Source organism: Artibeus jamaicensis, unplaced genomic scaffold, assembly GCF_021234435.1.
Source record: "Artibeus jamaicensis isolate MK-2021 breed Jamaican fruit bat unplaced genomic scaffold, CSHL_Jam_final contig_585, whole genome shotgun sequence".
Classification (NCBI taxonomy): domain Eukaryota; kingdom Metazoa; phylum Chordata; class Mammalia; order Chiroptera; family Phyllostomidae; genus Artibeus; species Artibeus jamaicensis.
Genome location: NW_026521894.1, coordinates 1,606,737 through 1,629,410, shown reverse-complemented (window position 1 = coordinate 1,629,410; position 22,674 = coordinate 1,606,737). Strand labels below are relative to the sequence as shown.

At 38.9% G+C, this 22,674-nt stretch overlaps 1 protein-coding gene across 2 annotated transcripts in view; it reads left to right on the top strand.

Annotated features, from left to right (window-relative positions):
- Window positions 1-6,405: 6,405 nt before the first annotated feature.
- The window catches only part of NNMT (nicotinamide N-methyltransferase), a 71,028-nt gene continuing 54,759 nt past the window's right edge, over window positions 6,406-22,674 (top strand). For both annotated transcript variants that reach the window (XM_037143644.2, XM_053670484.1), the window contains exons 1-2: window positions 6,406-6,705; window positions 7,510-7,717. In XM_037143644.2, the coding sequence (XP_036999539.2) occupies window positions 6,552-6,705; window positions 7,510-7,717 (362 nt within the window). In that variant the 5' untranslated portion in view covers window positions 6,406-6,551. The remainder of the gene's footprint in view (window positions 6,706-7,509; window positions 7,718-22,674) is intronic.

Below are 22,674 nucleotides of genomic sequence, written 5' to 3'. Positions count from 1 at the left end.
AGAAAGGGCTCCCTGCCTCCCTGCAATTAAGGCTCAGATTAATGACCCCAGGACTCACCATATGTATTCATTAAAATCTGAAGCAGGCCCCGTGGGATCAGATTTGATGAGTTATCATTTTGCTTGCAATTTTGTTTATTTATTATTAATTACCGAGCACATGAAAGCCTCCCCAGGTGCTGGTTCCTCTTACTCCAGGAGTTGTTTAATTTGGCTTGGCCTTGAATTCTGACCTGGGGGCTCACAGCTGCCTCAGGTCTGGTTTGAGCAGAGAGCCAGGAGGAGGCCAGGTGAGGCCTCTCTACTGCACCGCCCTCCTTGCCCCAGGCCAAGGTGATGGGAACAGGCTCTCAATTGCTGTGGTCAACGGCATGAACCATTCTTTCTTGGAGATAAGCAGAAGCCATGGCGTGTTAAAGGAATGATCACTGCCTACTGGAGTCTGACTCATGCCTGGAGCATCCAGGGCTCTGATCTCAAGTAGGCCTAGATATGTGAAGCATAGGTGACTTCTTGCAGGTTGGGTTAGAGGAGCTTGGAGTGAAACTTGAGTAGCAGTTTCAATGATGTTCCCTGCTATCCTTGCCCCCTTTTTGTTGGGATACCCATGTATCTTTTAGTGTCTTTGAGTGGTTTGACCTACCCTCATTGCATAAAATTGAGTAAAAAGAGCAGTGCCAGGATCTGCCACACAGGAAATTTGGGAAGACCTCATGTGATCATGTCAAAATTTGTGCTTGTTTCAAAAGCAACTCTATATCTAGTCATGCAGGTGTTGTTTAAATCATGAGATATGCCATACAGGTAGAAGAGTACATAAGACATTTGCATATCTTATAAAGATTAATATAAAATGAACACTAGGTAACTTCCCCAAAGGGAAGAAACAGAACACTGCGGGATCTCAGAAGCACCTCTTCACCCACCTGAGAACAGCCCCTGCGCCTCCAGAAGCAGCCACTATCCCGATGTCTAAAGTGACCATTTCATTGTTTTACTTTATAATTTACTATTTGTTTGTGCTTCACTGAGTAATATTGTTTGCTTTTGCCTGTTTTCAACTTTATATAAGTGGAACAAAAGTGTAGGTCTTCTTCCAGTCTACATCATTTGGAGAATCACATATGTAGACGTCTATAGTGCTAGCAGGTTTGTTTTCATTGCTGCACACACCAATTTATTCATTCTACTGACACTAGTCACTTAGGTTGTTTCTAGTTGTGGGCAATTTCAAACACGATGCCAAGGACATTCATGTGCATGTGTATGTGCCAAATTTTGTCTAGGTATGTCCCTGGGTGTGCAAATGCTGAGCATAGTGTATGCACAAACTCTACTCTACTAGTTAATGCTATTTTCCATAATGGTATACCAATTTATATGCCCACTACAAATAAATGAGAATATCTGTGATCCTTGGTGCTGGTCATGTAACTGAAACTAAGCCTTGCTGCCTGCTGCAATGAAAGCCAAACTTGTGAGACAGGTGCTGGTGAAAAAGGAAAGAGGTTTTATTCAGGTGCCTGCAACCAAGAGGATGGGGGACTCTCGTCCCAAAGCCCATCTCCCCATCTCAGTGCAGGCAGGGGTATTTATAAGGAGGGAGAGGGACGAGGAGAACAAAGTGATCAGGGTAGAGGCTGTGGACATGCCGGCAGTGTCCTTGCTGGTCCTGACATGGATCTTTAATGTCAGCATCCTGGAGCTGATCGGTGCCAGCCAAATTCCTGTAGCTGGGTGATCTACGTCACCTGAAATCATGGTCAAGGCCGTTTCTTGTACAAGCAGGAACTGGAACTGCTGGTGCTTACAATATGCTTACAGAGAATCTGTCAGTATGTGGGTACTTTTTATCAGTTTGCTAGTACATTTTACTCTAATTCTATTTCATGGTAAGTCAGAGTAATGTAAAGTTTTTATTCCCTGTTACAGATGTTATTTTTGTCAATTTGATGGCCAAGTAACAATATCTTATTATGGTTTAATTTGCATTTCAATAACTAGATTAAGCATATTTTCATAGATTTATTGGCTATTTGAATTACCTTTCTTATAAAGGGTCTCTTCAGGTCTGAATTCTTTTTCTACCCACAAGATGATGAAGATATTCTTCTATATTACCTTCTGAGTCCTAAGAGTTTTGCCCTTTATATATAGTTTTTAAATCTTTCTGAATGGATTTATGTGTGATGGAAGGTCCTAATTGCATTTTATCCCCAAGGACAGCCCATTATTCCAGCACTACTGATTGAAAAGTATTTTTTCCCTGCTGAGCTGAGATATCACCTCTGTTGTCCATCAAATGTTCATAAAGGTGTGAGTCTCTTTATGGGCTCTACTCTGTTCCATTAGTCTATTTGTCAATCCTTGGACCAATACCACACAGTCTTAATTACTTTAGCTTTATAGTAAGTATTATTCCCAGTAGAGCAAGTCCTCCTACCTTATTTTTCTTTTTCAGGAGTAGCTACTCTTGGCCCTTAGCACTGTCATATGAATTTTAGAGCTGGATTGTCAAGTTCAAAAAAAAACCTATTGGTATTTTAATTGAGATTTTACTTCTTGTATTCCTGGGAGTCTATAAATCAATTTGGAGAGATAGGACATCTTTACAACATTGAATCCTCCAATCTATGAAGTAGTATATTTCCCCATTTATTTAGGTCTTCTTTAATGTCTTTCAGTAAAATTTTGTACTTTTCTCCATTAACATCTCATACATATTTTGTTGGGTTTATTCCTATGTACTTCACATATTCTGATGCCATTCTGAGTGAAGTCTATTTTAAATTTCACTTTATAACTGTTGCCTGTTAGCCCTGACTGGTGTGGCTCTGTTGGCTGGAGTATCATCACATAGACCACAAGGTTGCAGGTCTATTCCTGGTCAGGACACACACACACAGGCTGCAGGTTCAATCCCCTGTTGGGGTACGTATGAGAGAAGGCAACTAGTTGATGTTTCTCTCTCACATAATGTTTTCCTCTTTCTTATTCCCTTTCCCTCTCTCTCTAAAAGCAATGAAAAGGAAAAAAATGTCCTTGGGCAAGGATTAAAAACAAAAAACCTGTTACCTGTTAGAAATGAATTTAATTTTTTATCCTGATTTTATATCCACAAACTTTGCTAAACTCATATTAGTTCTAGTAATTTATTTATAGATTTATATTTATATATATATACCATAATTATCTTATCTGCTTATTGTAATAGTTTTATCTTTTTTCTTTCTAGTCCTTATAACTTTTATTTATTTTCCTTATCTACTGTGCTGTCCAAGACCTGTGGCATTGTAAAATGTTGAATAAAATTGGTCAGCATTCTTGTCTCTGTCCTCAAGTCTAAGGAAAAGCTTTAAAATGAATCGTTATAAAGTGTAACGTTTGTTGAAGTTTTTACAGATAATCCTTATCACAGTAAGGAAGTTCCATTCTATTCTCAGTTTGCCAGAATTGTTTTTATTATGAATGGATGTTGAGTTTGAGCTTTTTTTTTCTCTATATACCTATTGAATGGATCAGAATGTATTTCTCCTTTAAGATGTAAGTGGTATTATATATATTAATTGATTATTAAATGTTAAATCTTCTTGTATTCCTGGGATAAACCCACCTTGGTCAAAATGTAATTACTAAAAGAACAGGCTCTTGAGTTAGACTGCTCGAGTCCGACCTATGAAACTTGGTTATGGTACTATCCGGCAGGGTGACCTGGGCAAGTTCCTCCACCTCTCTGTGCTTTAGTCTCCTCATATGTTTGAATAGGGATAATAATAGTGCCTAACTCACAGAACTACTGTAAGCTTTAGTAATATGTCTAAAATTCTTAAACCATGGCCTAGAGCATAGTAGGTATCATATAAGTGTTTGCTAGTTTTATTTAGGAATTTTGTACTTTTGTTCATGAGTGACTTTAGCTTATAATTTTTCTTTCTCCTAAATAACCTTGGTAGTAGGCTTTTGCTGAACTTACAAAAGTAATTGAGGGATGTTTCCTCTTTTTCTATTTTCTGAACAAGTTTGTGTAAGACTAGTATTACTGATTCCTTAAATATATGGTAGAACTGATTTGTGAAGCTATTGTTACTGGATTGAAATGGGTTCAGGGACTCAGTAGTTGCCAGCCAGGGAAATCAGGCATGAACATGAAGGTGAGCTTCATCATCACATGTATAGGTGGGGACAATCCTGACACATGCACAGTGAGAAAACATGCCTATGCATACATGGCATGTTAAAAAATAGTTGGGAATCTCCACCCCAGGGAGTAGATTTTACTAATATAATGAGGGTATAATGAGAATAGTTTGTGAAGCAATCAGTGTAGACTCCTCCAGGCTGCTCTGATCAGCCACAGTGGTTTGAGCCAGGTTAGCCTCCTGGTTCCGCAAATCATCCTCAGCTTCTCTCTGAAAAGACAGGTCTGGCAATTGTCAATGTTAGGGAGGACATAGGCATGGATAAAGTGTAATTAAGTCTCAGCCTGTCTGTTAAGCTCTCAGCAAATTGCAGGATGTGGTTACACAAATTTTATAGTAGATAAGGTGACCTAAAGTAGTTTACAGGTTAATCTAAACAAAGTTATGAATTCTAAATAAAATGCCAGGCTACTTGCAAGTGTATGTATATATGTGTGTATATATATGTGTGTATAACTATATATATATATAGTTATACCATCTGCCCTGAAGGTTTTATGTTCCCTGAAGGGAATAATTTTCTATTTAAATTCTTTGATAGTTATAGGTATGTTCAGGTTTTGTAAGTGCTGTATATTTATTTAGGACCTTGTAAGTCTAAAATTTCAGTATATTGACATAAAGTTGTTCATAATATCTTACTATCTTTTAAATGTTTGCAGAATCTGACATGAAGTTCCCCTTTTTATTCCTGACTTTGGGTATATGTACTTCTCTTTGTTTTTTCTTGATCATTCTAAATGAAAAAAATTGTGAGTTTTATTAGTGTTTTCAGAGAGCCAACTTTTGGGCCTTGCTGATCCTCCCTATTGTATCTTAGTTATTTATTTCATTAGTTTCTTCTCTCTTTTATTATTTTTTATTTCTACTTATGTCTATTTGCTGTTCTTTTCCTAAGTTCATAAACTCATTAACTTTATTTTTTCCTCTTTACTAGTATACCCATCATTTGGAACGGGCAGAATAGAGCCATATATACTAGATGAGTAAGAGAAAAGGCCAATTTGCAGAGAATGTAGACTTCTAGCCTGCCAAAGAGAGGCAAGAAGAGAGAGAGAAAGAGATAGATAGATAGATAGAGACAAAGAGACATTAGTTGTCTAATGATGTTTTGACTCATGAGACCTTGTTAGACAACCTGCAATTTGTTTTCATTACACACTCCTATTAATAATTCCTTTTTTACTTGAGATTCTTTGAGTGAGTTTCTGTGCCTTGTGACCAAATGATCCCTAAATCATCATCCATGGAATACCAGGCACTAAATGCAACTGCATTTGGTGCAATATGACAGTCAGCTATTCAACCAGTGTTTTGAACACCTACTAGGTAGATCAGCATGTGATGTTTAATAGGGAATGAAAAGAAAACAAAACTATGGTATTTGGTCTAAAAGAGCTGGTAGTTTAGTCTATCATACTTGTAAAATTTTGTTTGGGAAATCACATTAATATCAACAAAACAGAGAACAAATATTTGATACCACAAAATAAAGTGCTAGGGCATGAGTTCAGAAAGTGGAATTTAAGGAGTTCTTACAGGAAGTAGAAGGCTTAAGCTTCACTTTGAAAGAACTGTCAGGATTCAGATTGACTGAAAGGAGTGGGGAGGCTTAGGAAGGAGTGCTTGCCAGATCTGAGAGATGGAGTGGGGGACGAAGCTGTATATTGACAGGGAGAGGATGGACGGGTGAAGCATGAAGAGAGGGTTACAGATTGTGGCTGGCCTACACATGAGGGAAAGCCTTATTCAGGATTTTTAGCTTGTTTCTTCACCTTTCCTTTTTCCAGACTTCATCTGAGGTTCCTTTTTTAGCCAGCATTCCTCAGCCCCGAACACATTTCCTATCCTTATCCTTGTCCTCTCCTTTCTTCTTTCTTTAACATGTTTAAATTTAAATCATCCTTCGTGACTCTCTTTCCTGGGAGAATCACTCTAAAAAGAGGAGAAGAATGAATGCTGTGAGATGACCTGTCTGAACTTAGTGGTTCTTCCATGAGTTCAATCATTTCCCTGATGAGTCCAGTTGATCTCTCCTGTCTATAATCCCTTACATGCTGAACTTCGACTCCTGGCCAACATTGCATGCAGTTCATGTTCTTTCTCCTGCCCCTCCCCTCTTATCCTAGAATGCCTTCTCCAGGAATTTCATCATTTTCTAAAACAGCCAAACACTTTCGGTATATTTCTCTCAGTTAGTGTTTAACCAAGTCCCTAAGGGGTGGCCTGAACTGACAGAAGAAATGTTGAAAACCAGAGACTCAGGAGGATAGTTTCTGCAGGGTGGCTCCCTGGCTCCTGGAAGAGAGAGAGGTAGGGCAGTGGACGGGTGGCCTAGTGGTGAGAGACACGATGGAATCCGACTTTACCTCCAAGGACACCTACCTGAGCCGTTTTAACCCTCGAGATTATCTAGAAAAATATTACAGCTTTGGGTCCAGACACTCTGCAGAAAACCAGGTTCTTAGGCTTCTTCTGAAAAATCTTTTCAATATATTCTGTGTGGGTAAGTTTGTCTGTTATCTGTGTCTCCTGTCCCTCCCTTTCCCAAACATGAGTCAATAGGCTCTCAGGGCAGGCCTGGGTTTTCTGTCTAGTCATTGCTACTTGACAGCCATTTTGGTATCACCTACTTATGTAGCTAAGATAAAAAACTAATGTTGGTGTGGATAGTTTAAAGTTTGCAAAGTGCTTCTATGTCCATTACCTTGTATGGTTATATAAAAGGAAAACCAGAGGGTGGGAGTGCTGCCTTTGTTTCTGCATGGCTTTGCTATGTGACAGAGTCAGCCATTTAACCCTTGTAATAGGCCACTTAAGAAACGGAGATTCTAATACTGTGTTCCTCACTCAAAGGAATGTTGTAAACATGCATGAGATGAAGATCTCTCAATAAATGAATAACTGGATGCTTTTTGGATAAAGACATTATGTAAAGTCAATTTTTAAAAACTAATTTAACTTTCCCCCAAAGTATTCCTTAATAGTTTGAACATTTTCTGTGTAGCAGTTTTCCTGGATCATGGGCCTGTACACCAGATGCAGATCATTTTTTCCTTCTCCTAGACCTAAAAATATCCTAGCAGCATGCCTCCAGCCTGGAGTGGGGAATGTAAAATGAAAAGCCATTAAAAAAAAGACTTTGATGTAAGAGTAGTGAGTTGTGATAGTCTACCAGTGAGAGAGATGGTCTGTCTTTGGGGCTCTCACTGGGGCTCTCCATTGCAATGCTATTAAAGACAGTGCAAAGCAACTCTATTTGCTGCCATGTAAAATCTGACATCCCCTCCTGGCCCCTCTTCTACACCAGGTGGCCTAAAGGGAGATCTCCTGATTGACATTGGCTCTGGTCCCACCATCTATCAGCTCCTCTCTGCTTGTGAATCCTTCAAGAAGATTATTGCTACTGACTACACTGACCAGAACCTGCAGGAGCTGCAGAAGTGGCTGAGGAAGGAGCCAGGGGCCTTTGACTGGTCCCCAGTAGTGAACTACGTGTGTGAGCTCGAAGGTAACAGGTAGAGAACCTGGGCTCTATTTCTGGGCTTTCTGAGGGGACTTGAGTTTGTTTTTGAGAAACAATAATTATCCTTAGAGTCCAAATTGAAAAGCAAGGAAGACAGAAAGAAAGAAATGAAGGGAAAATCCAAATGGAGAATGAAAGGATGAGAACAAGGCAGACTTGTGTATGTGTGTGTGTGCACACACCTGAATACAGGGGGAGAGCTGAAGAGATAGATGCTGAACCTCGGCAGGCCTGTGTGTGGGCTCTGTGTGATGGCCAAGTATGCTAGGACCTTGTTTTAGGACAACTTCAAGAGATGAAACCAGCTCCTCATTGTAAGCTTTTGGGGGGCAGAGTTGGTCCCCTCCTAGTGCCATTCTGCTGCTAGCCATCCAAGAACATAGGACTGTGCTGTGAGGGTGGCTAATGCTGTCACCATGAGACACAACAGAACACTGGCTGTTTTTAAACTGAGATCATCATCATAAAGGGATTATTTGAAAGGAACTTGTTATTTCACCATGCATAAAATTAGAGCTTTACATAACCCAATTAATGCCCAAAATCTGACACTACCCCATCTACAAATAAACTTATGCAGACAAGTCTAGTTTAAATTACTATTCCTCCCCACATGAGAAATGACAATAGTCTACTAGGCATAGGTGACCAGTTCTACATTTCACTGACTTGTTCTCTTGTCCTGATGTGCCTCCAACTCCAGTTGACCATCAGCTCTTGGATTATCTTGTCTTTGTTGGTAGGCATACAGCTGAGAGCCTAGCAACTCCTTTGTAAACTTCATAAAAAGACTAATGTTTTGTCTAGGATCTTGCTGGCTGGCCCTGTCTGCTACGTCTTATATGTTCAGTTATACTTACTCTTTTTTTTTCTGCTGTTGTGGAGATTTTTTTGGTACATTTTTTTCTTTTTTTACTAGTTCCCTTACCCAGGATTTAACTTTTACATGAAATCTCTCTCTACCTTTCCCAATTCACTTCTTCCTATATTCCCCCATTTGCTCATATAATGTACACTTTGTGTGTTCACACAACATCCTCTGTCTTTTCTTTTCTTTCACAGTGGAAATGCATGTATATTTTTAATGAACATATCTCATGACTTGGTCAGACTCTAGTTTCCTGGTAAGGTAATCCTCCTCAAGAAACAAGTGCTCACATTTTTTTTTTGCACATGGGTAAAGGAACTAGCATTCATTCACTTATTCATTCTTTCAGCAAACCTATATTGATCACCTATGATGTGCCATGGTTCTAATGACTGGGATAGAATGGTAAACAAGGCAGAAGAGCTTTCTGTCTCCTAGAATTTACATCAGGGAAGGCAGATGAGTGTCAGATCATTTGGGTCCTCAAAATCAAGTTAAAGATTGTGAACTTCAACTGTAACAGGACCACATTAGAGGTATAACCAAGAGAATGCTGTGACCCAATTTGCATTTATAAAGATCTCTCTGGAAGTTGTTTGGAGAATGGATTAGAGGGGGTTAGAGGAGAATGAGAGATGCAGAAAGGAAGCAACTTAAATCCAGATGAAACATGATGGTGGTTTGGACTATGTAATAGAGAGAGGTAGATGATTTTAAGATGTATTATTGAAATAGGATGGATAAGAGTTGGTATTACGTACCAAGAGTGGCTTCCATATTTCTGAACTTGAACAACAGGAGGGTTGAGGTAATATTCCTGAATCTCAGGGAAAATACAAGATCATGTGGTCTTAACATGGCCAAAAGGAACATGCTGCCTGCCTTCATACTCTTCTTCTGGAGTGAAGGTCACTTTCCTATACTTGTACTTACATTTGGTTCCTATCTGGTCACCAACTGGATTTAATCCTGAGTCAGTTTGCCTTCTGAAACTAACTCTCAAGTCTTCTTCTATTTCATTAACCCTCCCATAGTCTTTGAATAGTTTGCTAACTCTGAGCTTATTCTAGCCCTGACTGGTGAAGCTCAGTAGTTGGGTGTCACTCTGCAAACTGAAAGGTTACTGGTTTGATTTCCAGTCAAGTACATGTCTGGGTTGTAGGTCAGGTCCATGGTTTGGTGCTTGGGGGCTTCTTGCACATTTATGTTTCTCTCCCTCTCTTTCTTCCTCCTTTCCCCTCTCTCTAAAAGTAAATAAATAAACTTGTTTTTCTTTTAAACAGCATTCTAGCCATTGCCAGTGTGGCTCAGTTGGTTGGAGTGTTATCCCACAGACCAAAAAGGTGTTTTCATCTCACATTGATGTCTGTCTGTCTCTCTCTCCTTGTCCTTCTCCCTCTCTCCCCACCTCTTCTTTCTCTAAAACAAATGAAAAAATGTCTTGGATAAAGATTAAGAAAAAGTATTATAAACTTTATCTTCATTTCTTTGCATATTATTACACTGGCTTATTGTTAGTAAACACATATTGCTAAATGGAAGTAATCAAGGTGACTTGGTGGTGGTATAATTTTTTATTAATATAGCAGTATGACTACATTGGGAGTTTTATAACTTGCTCTCAATTAACCTTTTTTGCTATTATGCAGTGACTACATTTCTGCTGGCTTACACTGGTATTTTATACCTTTTACCAGATAATATAAGACCTCCAATTTTGTTCTTTTTCAAAATTATTTTGGCAAGTTTGGTGCCGTTAATTTTAGAAGAAATGTATCAGTTTCTTCAAAAAAACATGCTAACACTTTGGTTGTATTTTCTTTGAGTTCACGGATCATTTTACAAGAATATATATAGTGACTTTCTAGTCCATAAGCATGGTTTATGTCTCCTTTTAAGACTTTAGTTTCTCTCTACAGTGTTTTGTAGTTCATATTTTGCATATGTTTTGTTAAAATTTTCCTGTGTGTCACATTTTTAATGCTATTGTTAAATGTATTTTAAATTTTATTTTTATTTCATTTTATTAATTTTATTTTTATTTTATTTGCTACTGTAAAGAAATACAATAGATTTTTGTATATTGGCCTTGTGTCCTGTGATCTTGCTGACTTTGTTAATTAATTTTATGAGTGTTTTTGTATATTCTATAGGGTTTTCTTTATTTATTTTTACAATTTTATAATATATATTAGACATTTATGTAAAAGGTGTTCCATTTTTCAAAGAAATTTTCTCTATTTTCTTTCTTTGCTATTCTTCTTTAGAGCAATAAACAGTAATGACTACTCTCATAGACAAGCTGCTCCATTGTGTTGGGCAGTAATTATAACTTGATATTTCAAGTCATTATCATCTCTAAAAACTCCCTTTCATTTCACCACACAGTCTCACTTCACTGCCTCACAGTAAAAATACACTCTACTCAAATTCCAAGAGCCTGAGTGAAAGCTAGAGGCCCAGGTATGTTTAGGTGCTGATTTGGTCTCAGTGTCTACTGGCACAAACCTTCTATTTATTCATATTATTAAAACTGAAATAATAGACATGAAAGCTACTATAATGAAAAAAGATCTCAGGAATGAGATCATTAAATATAACTAAGTACATTTTAAAATATAAATAGCATGTATTTCATGATTAGTATCAGGTAAATATCTAAACTGTCTATTCCAATTTCTGGTCTAGAGGAAAAAGAGGCAATTACGAAGAAGATGCTTTCGATTATCAGATCCATTTTGAAACAGTGAGGTCCTCTGGCACAACCACTTTAGTCTTTCTTTTTATCAGAGATTTCTGCTGGTAAATCCATTTATGTCTTCAACCTTACAGTCTATTTCGCCTTTGCTTTTATCATCGGATTCTTGTATAGCTTCTCCAGGCTGCCTGTGGCTAACAAAGGGGGAAATCATAGGAATCCTCCTTCTTCAAAGGGGGAAATAAAAAATCACATTTTTGAATGTATATGTATGGCTCCAGGAACTGTTTGTAGACCCACAGCAGAACCAGAGTGAGAATATACACCATTGTCCCAGCTTGAGCTCCAGAACATGAGAGGACAGGCAAGTAGAGACAAGCCCAGGGCGAACAGCCTGGGCTCCCTCTGGGTGGCCTCCCAATAGCCCCTGCCCACACCACCCCCACCCCATCGTTAGCCAGAGCCCACCCAGGATCTATAGGGTTTTCTATGTACACTCATACGATCTGCAAATAAAAAGTTTTACTTCTTCTACTCCAACTTGATGCCCTTATTCATTTTTCTAGCCTTATTGCACTGTCTAGGATTTCCAAAACAATGTTGAGTGGAAATTGTAAGAGCAAACATTTGTGTCTTTTCATATAGTAGGAAATCATGTTCAATGACTCATCATTAAGAATGATGTTAGCTCTGGGGTTTTCATAAATATTATTTATTAGACTACGTTCCCTTATAATTCCTAGTTTCTTGGGATATTTTAATCAAATGTTGAATTTTGTCAAGTGTTTGTATTTGTTGAGAGATAGTCAAATAATTTTTCTCCTTTTTTCTGAAGGTATGAATTACACTAGATGATTTTGAATGTTTAAACCAGATTGACCTAAATCCCTTGTCCATGAAGTATTATCCTTGTTTGTATCTATACTTATGAGGGAGATTGAGCTTGATTTTAAATATGCTTGGCAGGTTTTGGTATCGGCATGATGCTAGATTCATATAGCAAGTTGAGAGTGCTTCTTCCTCCTCTGTTTTTTAGAAGAATTTCTATTAGTATTATTTCTTCCTTAAATGATATATAGAATTCACCAGTGAAGATAGCTGTACTTGGAAGTTTTTTCATGAATGTGAGGATTTTTTTTTTTACTAAGAATACTGCTTCTTTAATGGCTATTTGGAGTTTCTATTTCTTTTTTGCATGTTTTGTTAAGTACTATTTTTCAAGAAATTTGTTCTTTTCATCCTGGTTGTCAACTTTATTGGCACAAGGTGTTTTTTTCTGTTTGTTTGTTTATTTGTTTGTTTTAATTGTACTCCTTTATTACTTTTAATGTCTGCAGAATCTGTGGTAATCTTCCCTCTTTCACTCTTGAAATTGGTAATTCGTGTTTTTTAATCTTGGTAAACCTTGCTATAGATTGATAAATTTTATAAATCTTTTCAAAGGAACAACATTTGGCTTTGTTGATTTTCTTGATTGTTCATTTTATATGATATTGATTTCTGTTCTTATTTTCTTTCTTTCACTTACTTTAGTTTTAATGTGCTCTTTTTCCCCAGCTTCTTAAATTGAAGCTTAAATAATTGATTTCATACTTTTTTTCTTATAATGTAGGCATTTAAAGCTATAATTTTTTTCAGCATAAAGCATATAGTCTACCTTGGTGAACAACCTATGTACTTTCTGATTGAAAAGAACGTATATTGTCCAGTTGCGAGTTTAGTTTTTATAAATATCTTTTAAGCCAGGTAGAATGATACTATTGTTCAAATTTTCTGCATGATTTTTTAAACAATTACTGACAGGCATTAAAATTTCAGACTATAATTGTGGATTTATCTCTTGTTCCCATCATTGAGTCAACATTTGCTCTTGTATTTTAAGCCTTTGTAGTAACTGCACATATTTTTAGGATTACTATATCTTCTAGTCAGAATTCACCATTTTATTATTATGAAATATCTCACTTTTCCTCCAGTAATATGCTCTGTCTTGAAGTCTACTTAGATATTAATATGGCCACAATAGCTATCTTATGCTTGGTGTTGGGCTAGCAGTAGCCTCCAAGATGGCCCTCAATAATCCTCTCTTCAAGTATTCCAACTCTTGTTTAATTCCCTCCACCTGAGTGTCTGTTGGATTTAGAGATTGATTCTAACAAAGACAATGCAGCACAATGATAGGACATCAATTCTGATATTAGGTTACAAACTTTGGATGCTTTCCTATTGGGTGCTCTCTCTTACTCTGACTCACATGTCCTGAGGAGTGAGCTGGGAAGCAAATGTCCTCCCAGCTGGGCATTCAGATGAGACATTGCACTAGAGGCCCTCTGCTAAGCTGTGCCCAGATATCTAATGCACAGACACTGTTAGATAAACATTTGTCATTTTAAATTGCTATGTTTGGTGATAATTTATGGTCTAGCAACAGATAACTAATATACATAGTATACCTTCTCCCTCCCTTTTGTTTTCAATATGTCTTTTGTTTTCGTATGCCATTTTATCTTGTAAACCCCTTACTTAGAGTCTTGTGCTGGCTATATAGCCTTTGAGCTAAAGATATATTCTTCAAAACAAAAGAATTTAAAAACTTTTCTATTAACTATGTGATTCCACAGAATTAAATTAGTATTAACTAGAAAACTAACTGTAGCTATGAAGATTTGTGTAATATATAAAATTATGTAATAAATAAAATATTTCCCTAGACTTACAGAATTTCAGAGACAGTTTGTAAAAAAGTTCTCAGTTGCTGTCAGACAACACACCCTTCTGAAGTCCACCTCATGTATCAAGAAAGCTTTTATAACTTTCTTAATTTACCTAGCCACCACAAGCCTTTCCATCTCATTCAGAAATGAACCATTAAAATCTGGCAGGACACTAAAAACATTACTTATTTCATGCCAGAATCATCAGCATGTAACAATTGGCTCTAAGACACTATCCCTTCCCGATTGCTCTGGTAGACAAAAGAACTGTATTTTGGTAGGAAAATTCTGCATTCTCAGCCTTATCCTCATGCTAGATCCCATGGCTTTAACTATTTTGAGAATGACAGTGATCCTATTCAACTTATGTCTTTCTTGAATCTTCAGGTACCTCTATCAACCCACAACCTATTCCCCTGAGATTATTTCCTCTTTATCTGAAGCTATTTCTTGTGCTGACTGCTGCCAAAGACAATTTGAGCTGTTTCTTGTTCCTCTGCCTTTGGAGTGTGACTCAGACATTTAGATACCACTCATTTTTACAACTATCCTGAAAGTTGTAAGACATTGGTAGCAAATTCTTTTATCACAGTATTCATTTATCAAGTCAGAATGTCAGATACTAACATAAACCAAAAAAAAAATGAGGTTTTACTTTAAGAAATCCTAGAAATAGCATTAATTAACCTCTGGCTCCTGGAGCCTGGAACACAGCCTTGTGGTCCCCAGCCTATCAGCTTCCACATCATCTGGGAGCTTGTTAGAAATGTAGACTCTTGGTTGCTACTCCCTTTATACAATCTCAGAATCTGCATTTTGGACTTTCAGCCAAGATGGAGGCATAGGTGGAAACTTTGTGCCTCCTTGAACAACCAAGTTTAAAGACAACAAAGTTTTAGTAACAAAAATGCAACCAAAACACAAAAAATTGAAATGCATGGAAGTCCGACAACAACTAAACCATTCATCCATACCGGTAAGAGGGGCGGAGTCAGCAGCTGGTGGAGTAGGTTCTCGCAGGAAAAAGTGGCCAGACCAACCCAGGCGAGCAGGCGCCGGTTGGCAGATCCCAGGTGTGGGGTGGCAACAGGTGGACCCAGTGAGGGCCCAAGGAGGCTGGCTGACCAAGGTCACACATTCACGTGTAGATAAACCAGGCAAAGGAGTGAGCAGGCTAGGGCCCCACGAAGGCTAGGGCCCCAGAAATGGGAATTGAAGCCTAAAAGCACCAGTTGGAAAAATTTTCGGGGTCGAGGTGCCGGGAAAAGCTCCCAGGCCCACAGAGAGTTTGTTGGAGAGACCCACAGGGTCCTGGAGGGTGCACAGGCCCACATACCCAGGAGCTGGCACCAGAGCGGCCCAGTTTACTTGCGGGAAGCAGCAGAGGGGACAGAAATTGAGAGAAAGCAGAACAGATGCCATTGCTCCTCTCTGACCCCGCCCCCACATACAGCATCACAACCCAGCAAATGGGTTGCCCCACCCTGGTGAACACCTAAGGCTCCACCCCTCATACATAACAGACACAAACAGACCAAAACATTATGGCTCAAGAAAAACAGCTCAAAGCCCCAGAGCCAATACTTCTAAGCAACCAAGAGATAGCCAACCTATCAGATGCACAGTTCAAAATACTGGTGATCAGGATGCTCACAGAACTGGTTGATTTTAGTCACATATTAGAGGAACAAATGAAGGCTAAACTAATTGAAATGAAGGGAAATGCACAGGAAACCAATAGTGATGGAAAGGAAACTGGGACTCAAATCAAGGGAGTGGACCAGAAGGAAGAAAAAAATGACCAAACAGAAAAAAATGAAGAAACAAGAATTCAAAAAAAGGAGGAGAGCCTTAGGAACCTCCAGGACAACTTTAAACATTCCAACATCTGAATTATAGGGGTGCCAGAAGGGGAAGAGAAACAGCCACAAGTGGAAAACTTATCTGAACAAATAATAAAGGAGAATTTCCCCAATCTGGCAAAGGAAATAGACTTCCAGGAAATCCAGGAAGCTCAGAGAGTCCCAAAGAAGTTGGACCCAAGAAGAAACACACCAAGGCACATCATCATTAGATTAGCCAAGATTAAAATGAAGGAGAGAATTCTAGAAGCAGCAAGAGATAAAAGGACAGTCACCTACAAAGGAGTTCCCATCAGCCTGTCAGCTGGCTTCTTAAAAGAGACCTTACAGGCAAGAAGGGGCTGGAAAGAAGTTTTCCAAGTCATGAAATCCAAAGACCTACATCCAAGATTGCTCTATCCAGCAAAGCTTTCATTTAGAATGGAAGGACAAAGTGCTTCTCAGATAAGATCAAATTCAAGGAGTTAATCATCACCAAGCCCTTATTATATGAAATGTTAAAGGGACTTATCTAAGAAAAAGAAGATAAAAAAGAACAGTGAAAGGACAGCAAATTCACAGTTATTAACAACCACACCTAAAACAAAAGCAAACCAAGAGGACAGCTAGATAAGGAGCAGAACCATAGAAATGGAGATCACATGGAGGGTTAGCAACAGGAAAGTGGGAGGAGGAGAAGGGGGGAGAAGGTAGAGAGACTAAGTAGCATAGACGGTAAGTAGAAAATAGGAAAGAGGACAAGAATAGTATGGGAAATGTAGAAGCTAAAGAACTTGTGACACATGGACATAAACCAAAGGAGGGGGAATGGTGGGGGAGGGGGTGTGCAGGGTGGAGGGGAATGAAGGGGGGAAATGGGACAACTGTAATAGCATAATCAATAAAATATATTTTAGAAAAAGAATCGGCATTTTAACAAGCTCTGCAGGAAACTACATGCATTTTACAGTTTAAGAAGCACTGGTGTCTAGAACAGAGCTTCCTGATAGGTATACGAGGGCCCACTGGCGAATGGAATGAGTTGCTGGTCTGCTCTGCAAGTTCTTCTTAGCCCTCAAGGCAGCCAGAGGGGCCTGGGGAGGCTAGAGCCCTTCCTGGTTGCCTCCGCAGAAGGCAGCTCCTCCACCTACTGCAGAGTGCTTGGGAGGAGAAAGCTCAAGCACCTGTTGAGGTGGCATTTCTCTTAAGTAAATGTTCTCTATACAAAAATATTTAATCTGTTTAGAAAGATGTTTGCTATTTCCCCAGACAGCTACAGTTGTGCCCAATTTCTTCCATGAACTAGCGAATGACTCAATTCCAAAGTGTCTATGTTTTCATGTCTTGTAAAAGATTGATTGATATTCTGTTTCAAAATCAGGATCTTGATGGTTATTGCAATTGCTTCAGGGGTACCTAGAAAAAATTTCTGGCTTTTATAAGAATGCCTTCCTCTTAAATAAGTACTCTCATGCATTATTTCTTGGGGAAAATTAACAGGGGGGTTGAAAAACCTTCAATGGGTCATTTCCTTCAAGCTGTAAACATTCTATTCGTCTGTCTCAAAACATCTCAGTCTCAATGTACTCCAAATCAAGCTATGATCTTCCCCAAATCTGCTCCATTTCTGGTTTTCTTATCTCCTTGAGTGATACCATCATATATTTGGACAAACCAGAAGTCTGGAAGTCAATCTTGTTTTCTCCCTCTTAGTCATGTTCCATGACTAGCACTAAGTTTTATTTTACTTCCAGAGTTTCTCTAGAACAAGCATCTTTCTTTCAATATTTTCCATTGCCCTGATCTAAGCTATTATCCTCTCCCTTCAAAATGGCTTTCCACCTCCACCCAACATAATTAACTCAAAATGTAAATCTGTTCATATTGCTCCCTTCTTTAGCATCCCTTAATGACTTCCCATGGCTTTCAGGACAAAAAGCAAAATTTCTAATACAGTCCACAAAGCCTTGCCTCTTCTGGCACCAGCTGACCCTGTCTGACTCACTTCCCCCATGCTCTGCTTTGCCTTCCCAGATCCAGCCTCACTGGCATTGTCCTCTCCATGTTTTGTCCACCACATGGCCTTTGCATGTAGGGCCTACATTGTAGGCTTTGCAAGTGAATGCTTTTGCACTTGCTATTTCCTCTCACTGGAATATTCTCCTCCCCTCCTATTCTCTTGGCCTAATTAACTCCTACTTATTTATCCTACCTCTGCTTACCTGACCTCTTTGTGGAGGAGCTTTGCCTGATACTCAAGCTCCCAATATTCCTCATTAGTGCCATGTTCCTCCCCTTCCTAGCATTTGTCACAGCTTTAATGTTTCATTTTTGTGGAGGATCATTGGATTAATTTGTTCTCTCCCACCAGACTGTAATCTTAATGAAGATAGGACTTGTTTCCCCTTGGTTCCACCTGGGGCCCCATTGCCCATCACTCTTCCTGGCACATAACAGGGGTTCAAAGATCCTTGTAAAATAAATAAGTGCATGTGTTTTGCATTCCAGATGCTCCATTCTAGACTGGCTTTCACCTGATGAGGCTGAGGCCACATCAAAGGTTTACTAGTCACTATTCCTTGCTCTTACAATTTTTACATTGACGTCCAAGTGAAACTGGAAAAGCTGGTGTTTGTGCTGCCTGTCACCTACCAGACCCAATAAGCAGAGACAGGGATTCAGTCTTTATGGGCACTTTATTCAGATGGCCAGCTATCTGATAGGAAGGAGGGGTTGTACCCTAACAGACCCTCTTACATTTCCTTTCCAGCCAGCCTTTTTATGACAGAGAACAAAGTGAGGTAAAGGGTTTAAAATTCAGGGGAAAATAGATTTTAAAAAACCCCTGCAGCATTCTCACTCAGGTCGGTTAGCTGTGCCCCAGGTGGTCATCTGTCCCTCCGTGGAACACAATGGCTCAGACATGCTTGCAATGGCTTTGATATGCTTGCAGTCCTCCAGAGGCACAAAGGTAGAACTGCTTATGGTCTCCTGGGGTCAGGGTGGGCCTTACCTGCAGTTCCTGAAACAATAGCTTTTCATATGCATTACCTGCTAGGCTTACTAAATTTTCCCAACTCTTGAGTCCCCCATCACAAGTTTATTTAGTTTTTTATTTCCTTTATATATTTTTCTGGCTCTTCCTCAGGAGACCCAGCTGGAATGTCTGGGGTGGGGCTTGGTAGAGGTGAGTGTAAAGGGAAAAAAGCTTGTCCCAGAGATTCTGATCCACCACCTGCCTTGCAGAGACAGAACAGGAGGAACCTCTTCTAAATCTCAGATAATTATTGGGGTATGGAAAGCCATTCTTTGAACTATTCTTCCCAGGAGTGCTATTCTTTATCTGTTCATTCCTCCCCATCTTCCTCTGCTCCCCTGGGCTTATAGATAGTATATTTATAGTGGAAATAGCTGCCTTTTTCGCATATTGATTCATTTGAAAGAGTACATCTTTAGAACAGAGAAATGGCCACACTGCTGTTAGCTTTCTGTAAAACTGCATAACACTTTTCTGGTGTGTGTTTATTACCTACCCCTTGAGCTAAACGTGAAGCTGAGTGGTAATTGCCTGTGTCTGTAGGTGAGTCCATTTCCCTGCGGGGGAGCTTGCAGGCCCTGAGGAGCCCTGAGGTGTAATCTTTACACAGCTGCCTTAGCTAAGGAGTTCACCAATGTTTGCTATCCATCCAAGGACAAGCAACATCCACAACAGTGGGTGTTTCTAACGAATTTCCCTCTCAAATTGGCACATTCTCTGTGAGCTTTCTAGACTTCACAGTGTGTCTCACAGTTGGGGAACAATTGTCATCATCCTCTGACTGGCAAGTACTAGTTTGGTGGTGACTTGTATCTTTCAAATAGCTTGCTACATAATAGGCCACAGAGGTCCAACTTGCTTCTGACTTAATCACTTATATACACATTCCCAAAATGTTTCCATATAAAAGATCATCTTTAAACACATTAAAAAACACTATGTTGTCACTTCTTTAGCTTTTTGTGTACAGTTGAGTTATCCATATGCAACAATAGGTTATTTGAAGTTTTTCTGTTCTGGATTAATTTACCTCTTCAAATTTGTGTTTTACATAGACTTCCATAATGTTGAATTATTATCTTTTAATTTTTAATATGTTCTGTTAAATACATTATCCATGTTCTGTTAGGCTGGGTGGCAGCTTTGTAACTGATTTTCCTACTTTTAGAATGACTAACTTTCCCACTTTGCCCAGGACTGAGAGGGGTTCCTAGGATCGGGGATTTTCAGTGAGAAAACCAGAAAGTCCAGACCGGGTTGGTCATCCCACTATCATTTTTATCCTTGATAGGAGAGCAAGTAGAGCCAATCAAAAATGATTATTCCCTGTCTACACTAGTTTATTGGTTGGTAGGGAGTCTCTGAAACCAACACCTTGCTAAGCTTTCTCTCTCTCTCTTTCTCTTCCTCATATATAATAGCTTTGCTGAGATAAAATTCACACGACATGAAATTCTCCCGTTTAAAGCATGCAATTTAATAGTTATTAGTATTTTCACAGAGTTGTTCAATTCTCAACATAATCTGAGAACACTGTCAAAACTTTCCACACAAACCCTGTGCCCATTAGCAGTCACTGCCCTTTTCCCCATCCTCCCAGCACTTCGCCACCACTGGTCTGCTTTCAGTCTCTATAGCTTTGCCTTTTCTGGACGTTTCCTGTAAATGAAATCATACAGTATGTGACCTTTTGTGTCTGGATTTCTTCACTTAGCATCATGCCTTTAAGATTCTTCCATATTGTAGCACACATCATTTGTTCATTCTTTTTTTTATTACTGAATAGTACATTGTATAGATATACCACATTTTATTTCTCTACTTATAAGTTGATGGACATTTGGGTCTTTTCCTATCTTTTGACTATTGTGAATACTGCTGCTATACATACTTATGTATGAGTTTTTGTGTGACCATATATCTTCATTTCTCTTGGGTAAAAACTTATGAGTGGAATTCCTGGATCGTGTGCTAACTCAACATTTAATATTTTAAGGAACTTCCAGGCTGTTTTCCAAAGTAGCTGGACCATTTTTCATTCTCACCAGCAGTGTGTATAGGTTCTAGTTTCTCCCCTTCCTTGTTAACACTTGTTATTATTTATCTTTTTTATTGTAGGCATTCCAGTGTGTGTGAAGTGGTATCTCATAGCTTGATTTAAATTTCTCTGATGGCCAAGGATGTTGAGCATCTTTTCATATGTTTGTTGATAAGTTTCTTAAGTGGAAAATTACAATAAATATAAAGGATGTTATAGAAACTAATTATATGCTATAGGCTTAAGATTTTAACTAAATAGTTAAATAGGATATCCACAACTAATTTCTATTTCCTCAGATTATTCCACCTGGAGATGAGTCTCCGAGTTTCATTTAAACCATTGACTTTTCATCATGACCAGAAATAGTAGCAGTTAAGTCTCTCTCTTGCTCTGATGTTGGGCCATCCTCTGTTCTCTCCATCAGGCCTTGTTGCTCAAGTGACTTTCTTCTCCTGGAGCCAAGGGACTGTGTTCTCTAAATGTAAGCCTTGATTTGTACCCTGGTGCTTTGTTAATTAACTTCCTCAAAAAGCTCAAAGACACTGAAATAGAGAACAGGGGGACGGGGACCAGAGAGGAGAGGGGAGGGAATTTCAGGGGGAGAAAGGGAAGGATTTACAGGAACTAGTGTAAAGGACACATGGACAACAACTAAGGGGGGTGGACGTGGGAGGGGAGGTGGGGAGCACTGGGGAAGGTGGGCTGGGATGGGAGTAAAAGACAGAAAACTGTACTTGAACAATAATTAAATTTAAAAAAAGCTCGATGCCAAATCATTACTCTATTCTTTGGGCTCAGAGGCTTTGTGGGTACTTTGTACACACATTTCTTCCCTTTCTCTTACCTCTCTGATTTGATGCTGCTTCTTTCTCCTTTGTCTGTTTCTCCAGTTTCTCTTGTGAATTCTACGTGTGTGTTTAATTTGTCAGTCTGTTCCTTCATTCCTCCCCTAACAAATTCTAAAAGGATCCAAGGCACTCTATTCTATCTCCTGCCCTTGCCTTCTCTGCTCCTTTTATTAACTGCTTTCCTCTCAAGACACCCCACTGATCTGGTGAAGAGGACAGCATTCCTTGTAAGGCTACCAAGAAAATGATCTCCTTCAGAAAACACACTAATGCAATACGGCTTAGAGCCTGAGAATGGTAACTAGTTTTATTCTTTCTAGAGGGGTCCTGGCCTTGGCTTTGCTATAGTGATCAACAGTTTCTAAAAATGTCCGTGATGACCCCACTCCCCTCATTAACTGGCAGCTGAAACAGAAATACCATTTCAGCATTTTAAATCCATTATTACCTGATATGTATGGGTCAAATGGCTACCACCTTGCAATTTGGTAGAGGGGACAAGGGAAATAATGTAACAACAAATATAATTAATTAATTAATTAATTATAATTTAATAATAATAGTAATAAATGAACCAGGTACTATTTTAAGCAGTGGAAGAATAATAATTTCATGGGAGCAGTCCAGTGTAAAAACAGGCAGCTAGTTATTTTTATTGTATTTTTTAATTACTGTTTATCCCCCTTATACCCTCTTCCAACTCCCCTGACCTCACTTTCCTGCCAAGTATTCTTAATATTAGTTTTTTATTGATTTTAGAGAGAGGTGGGAGAAAGAAAGAACATCTATTTGTTGTTCCACATATTTATGCATTCATTGGTTGATTTTTAAATTTTATTGATCATGCTATTATACTTGTCCAATTTTCCACCTTTGCCCCTCTCTGCCTGGTACCCCTTCCT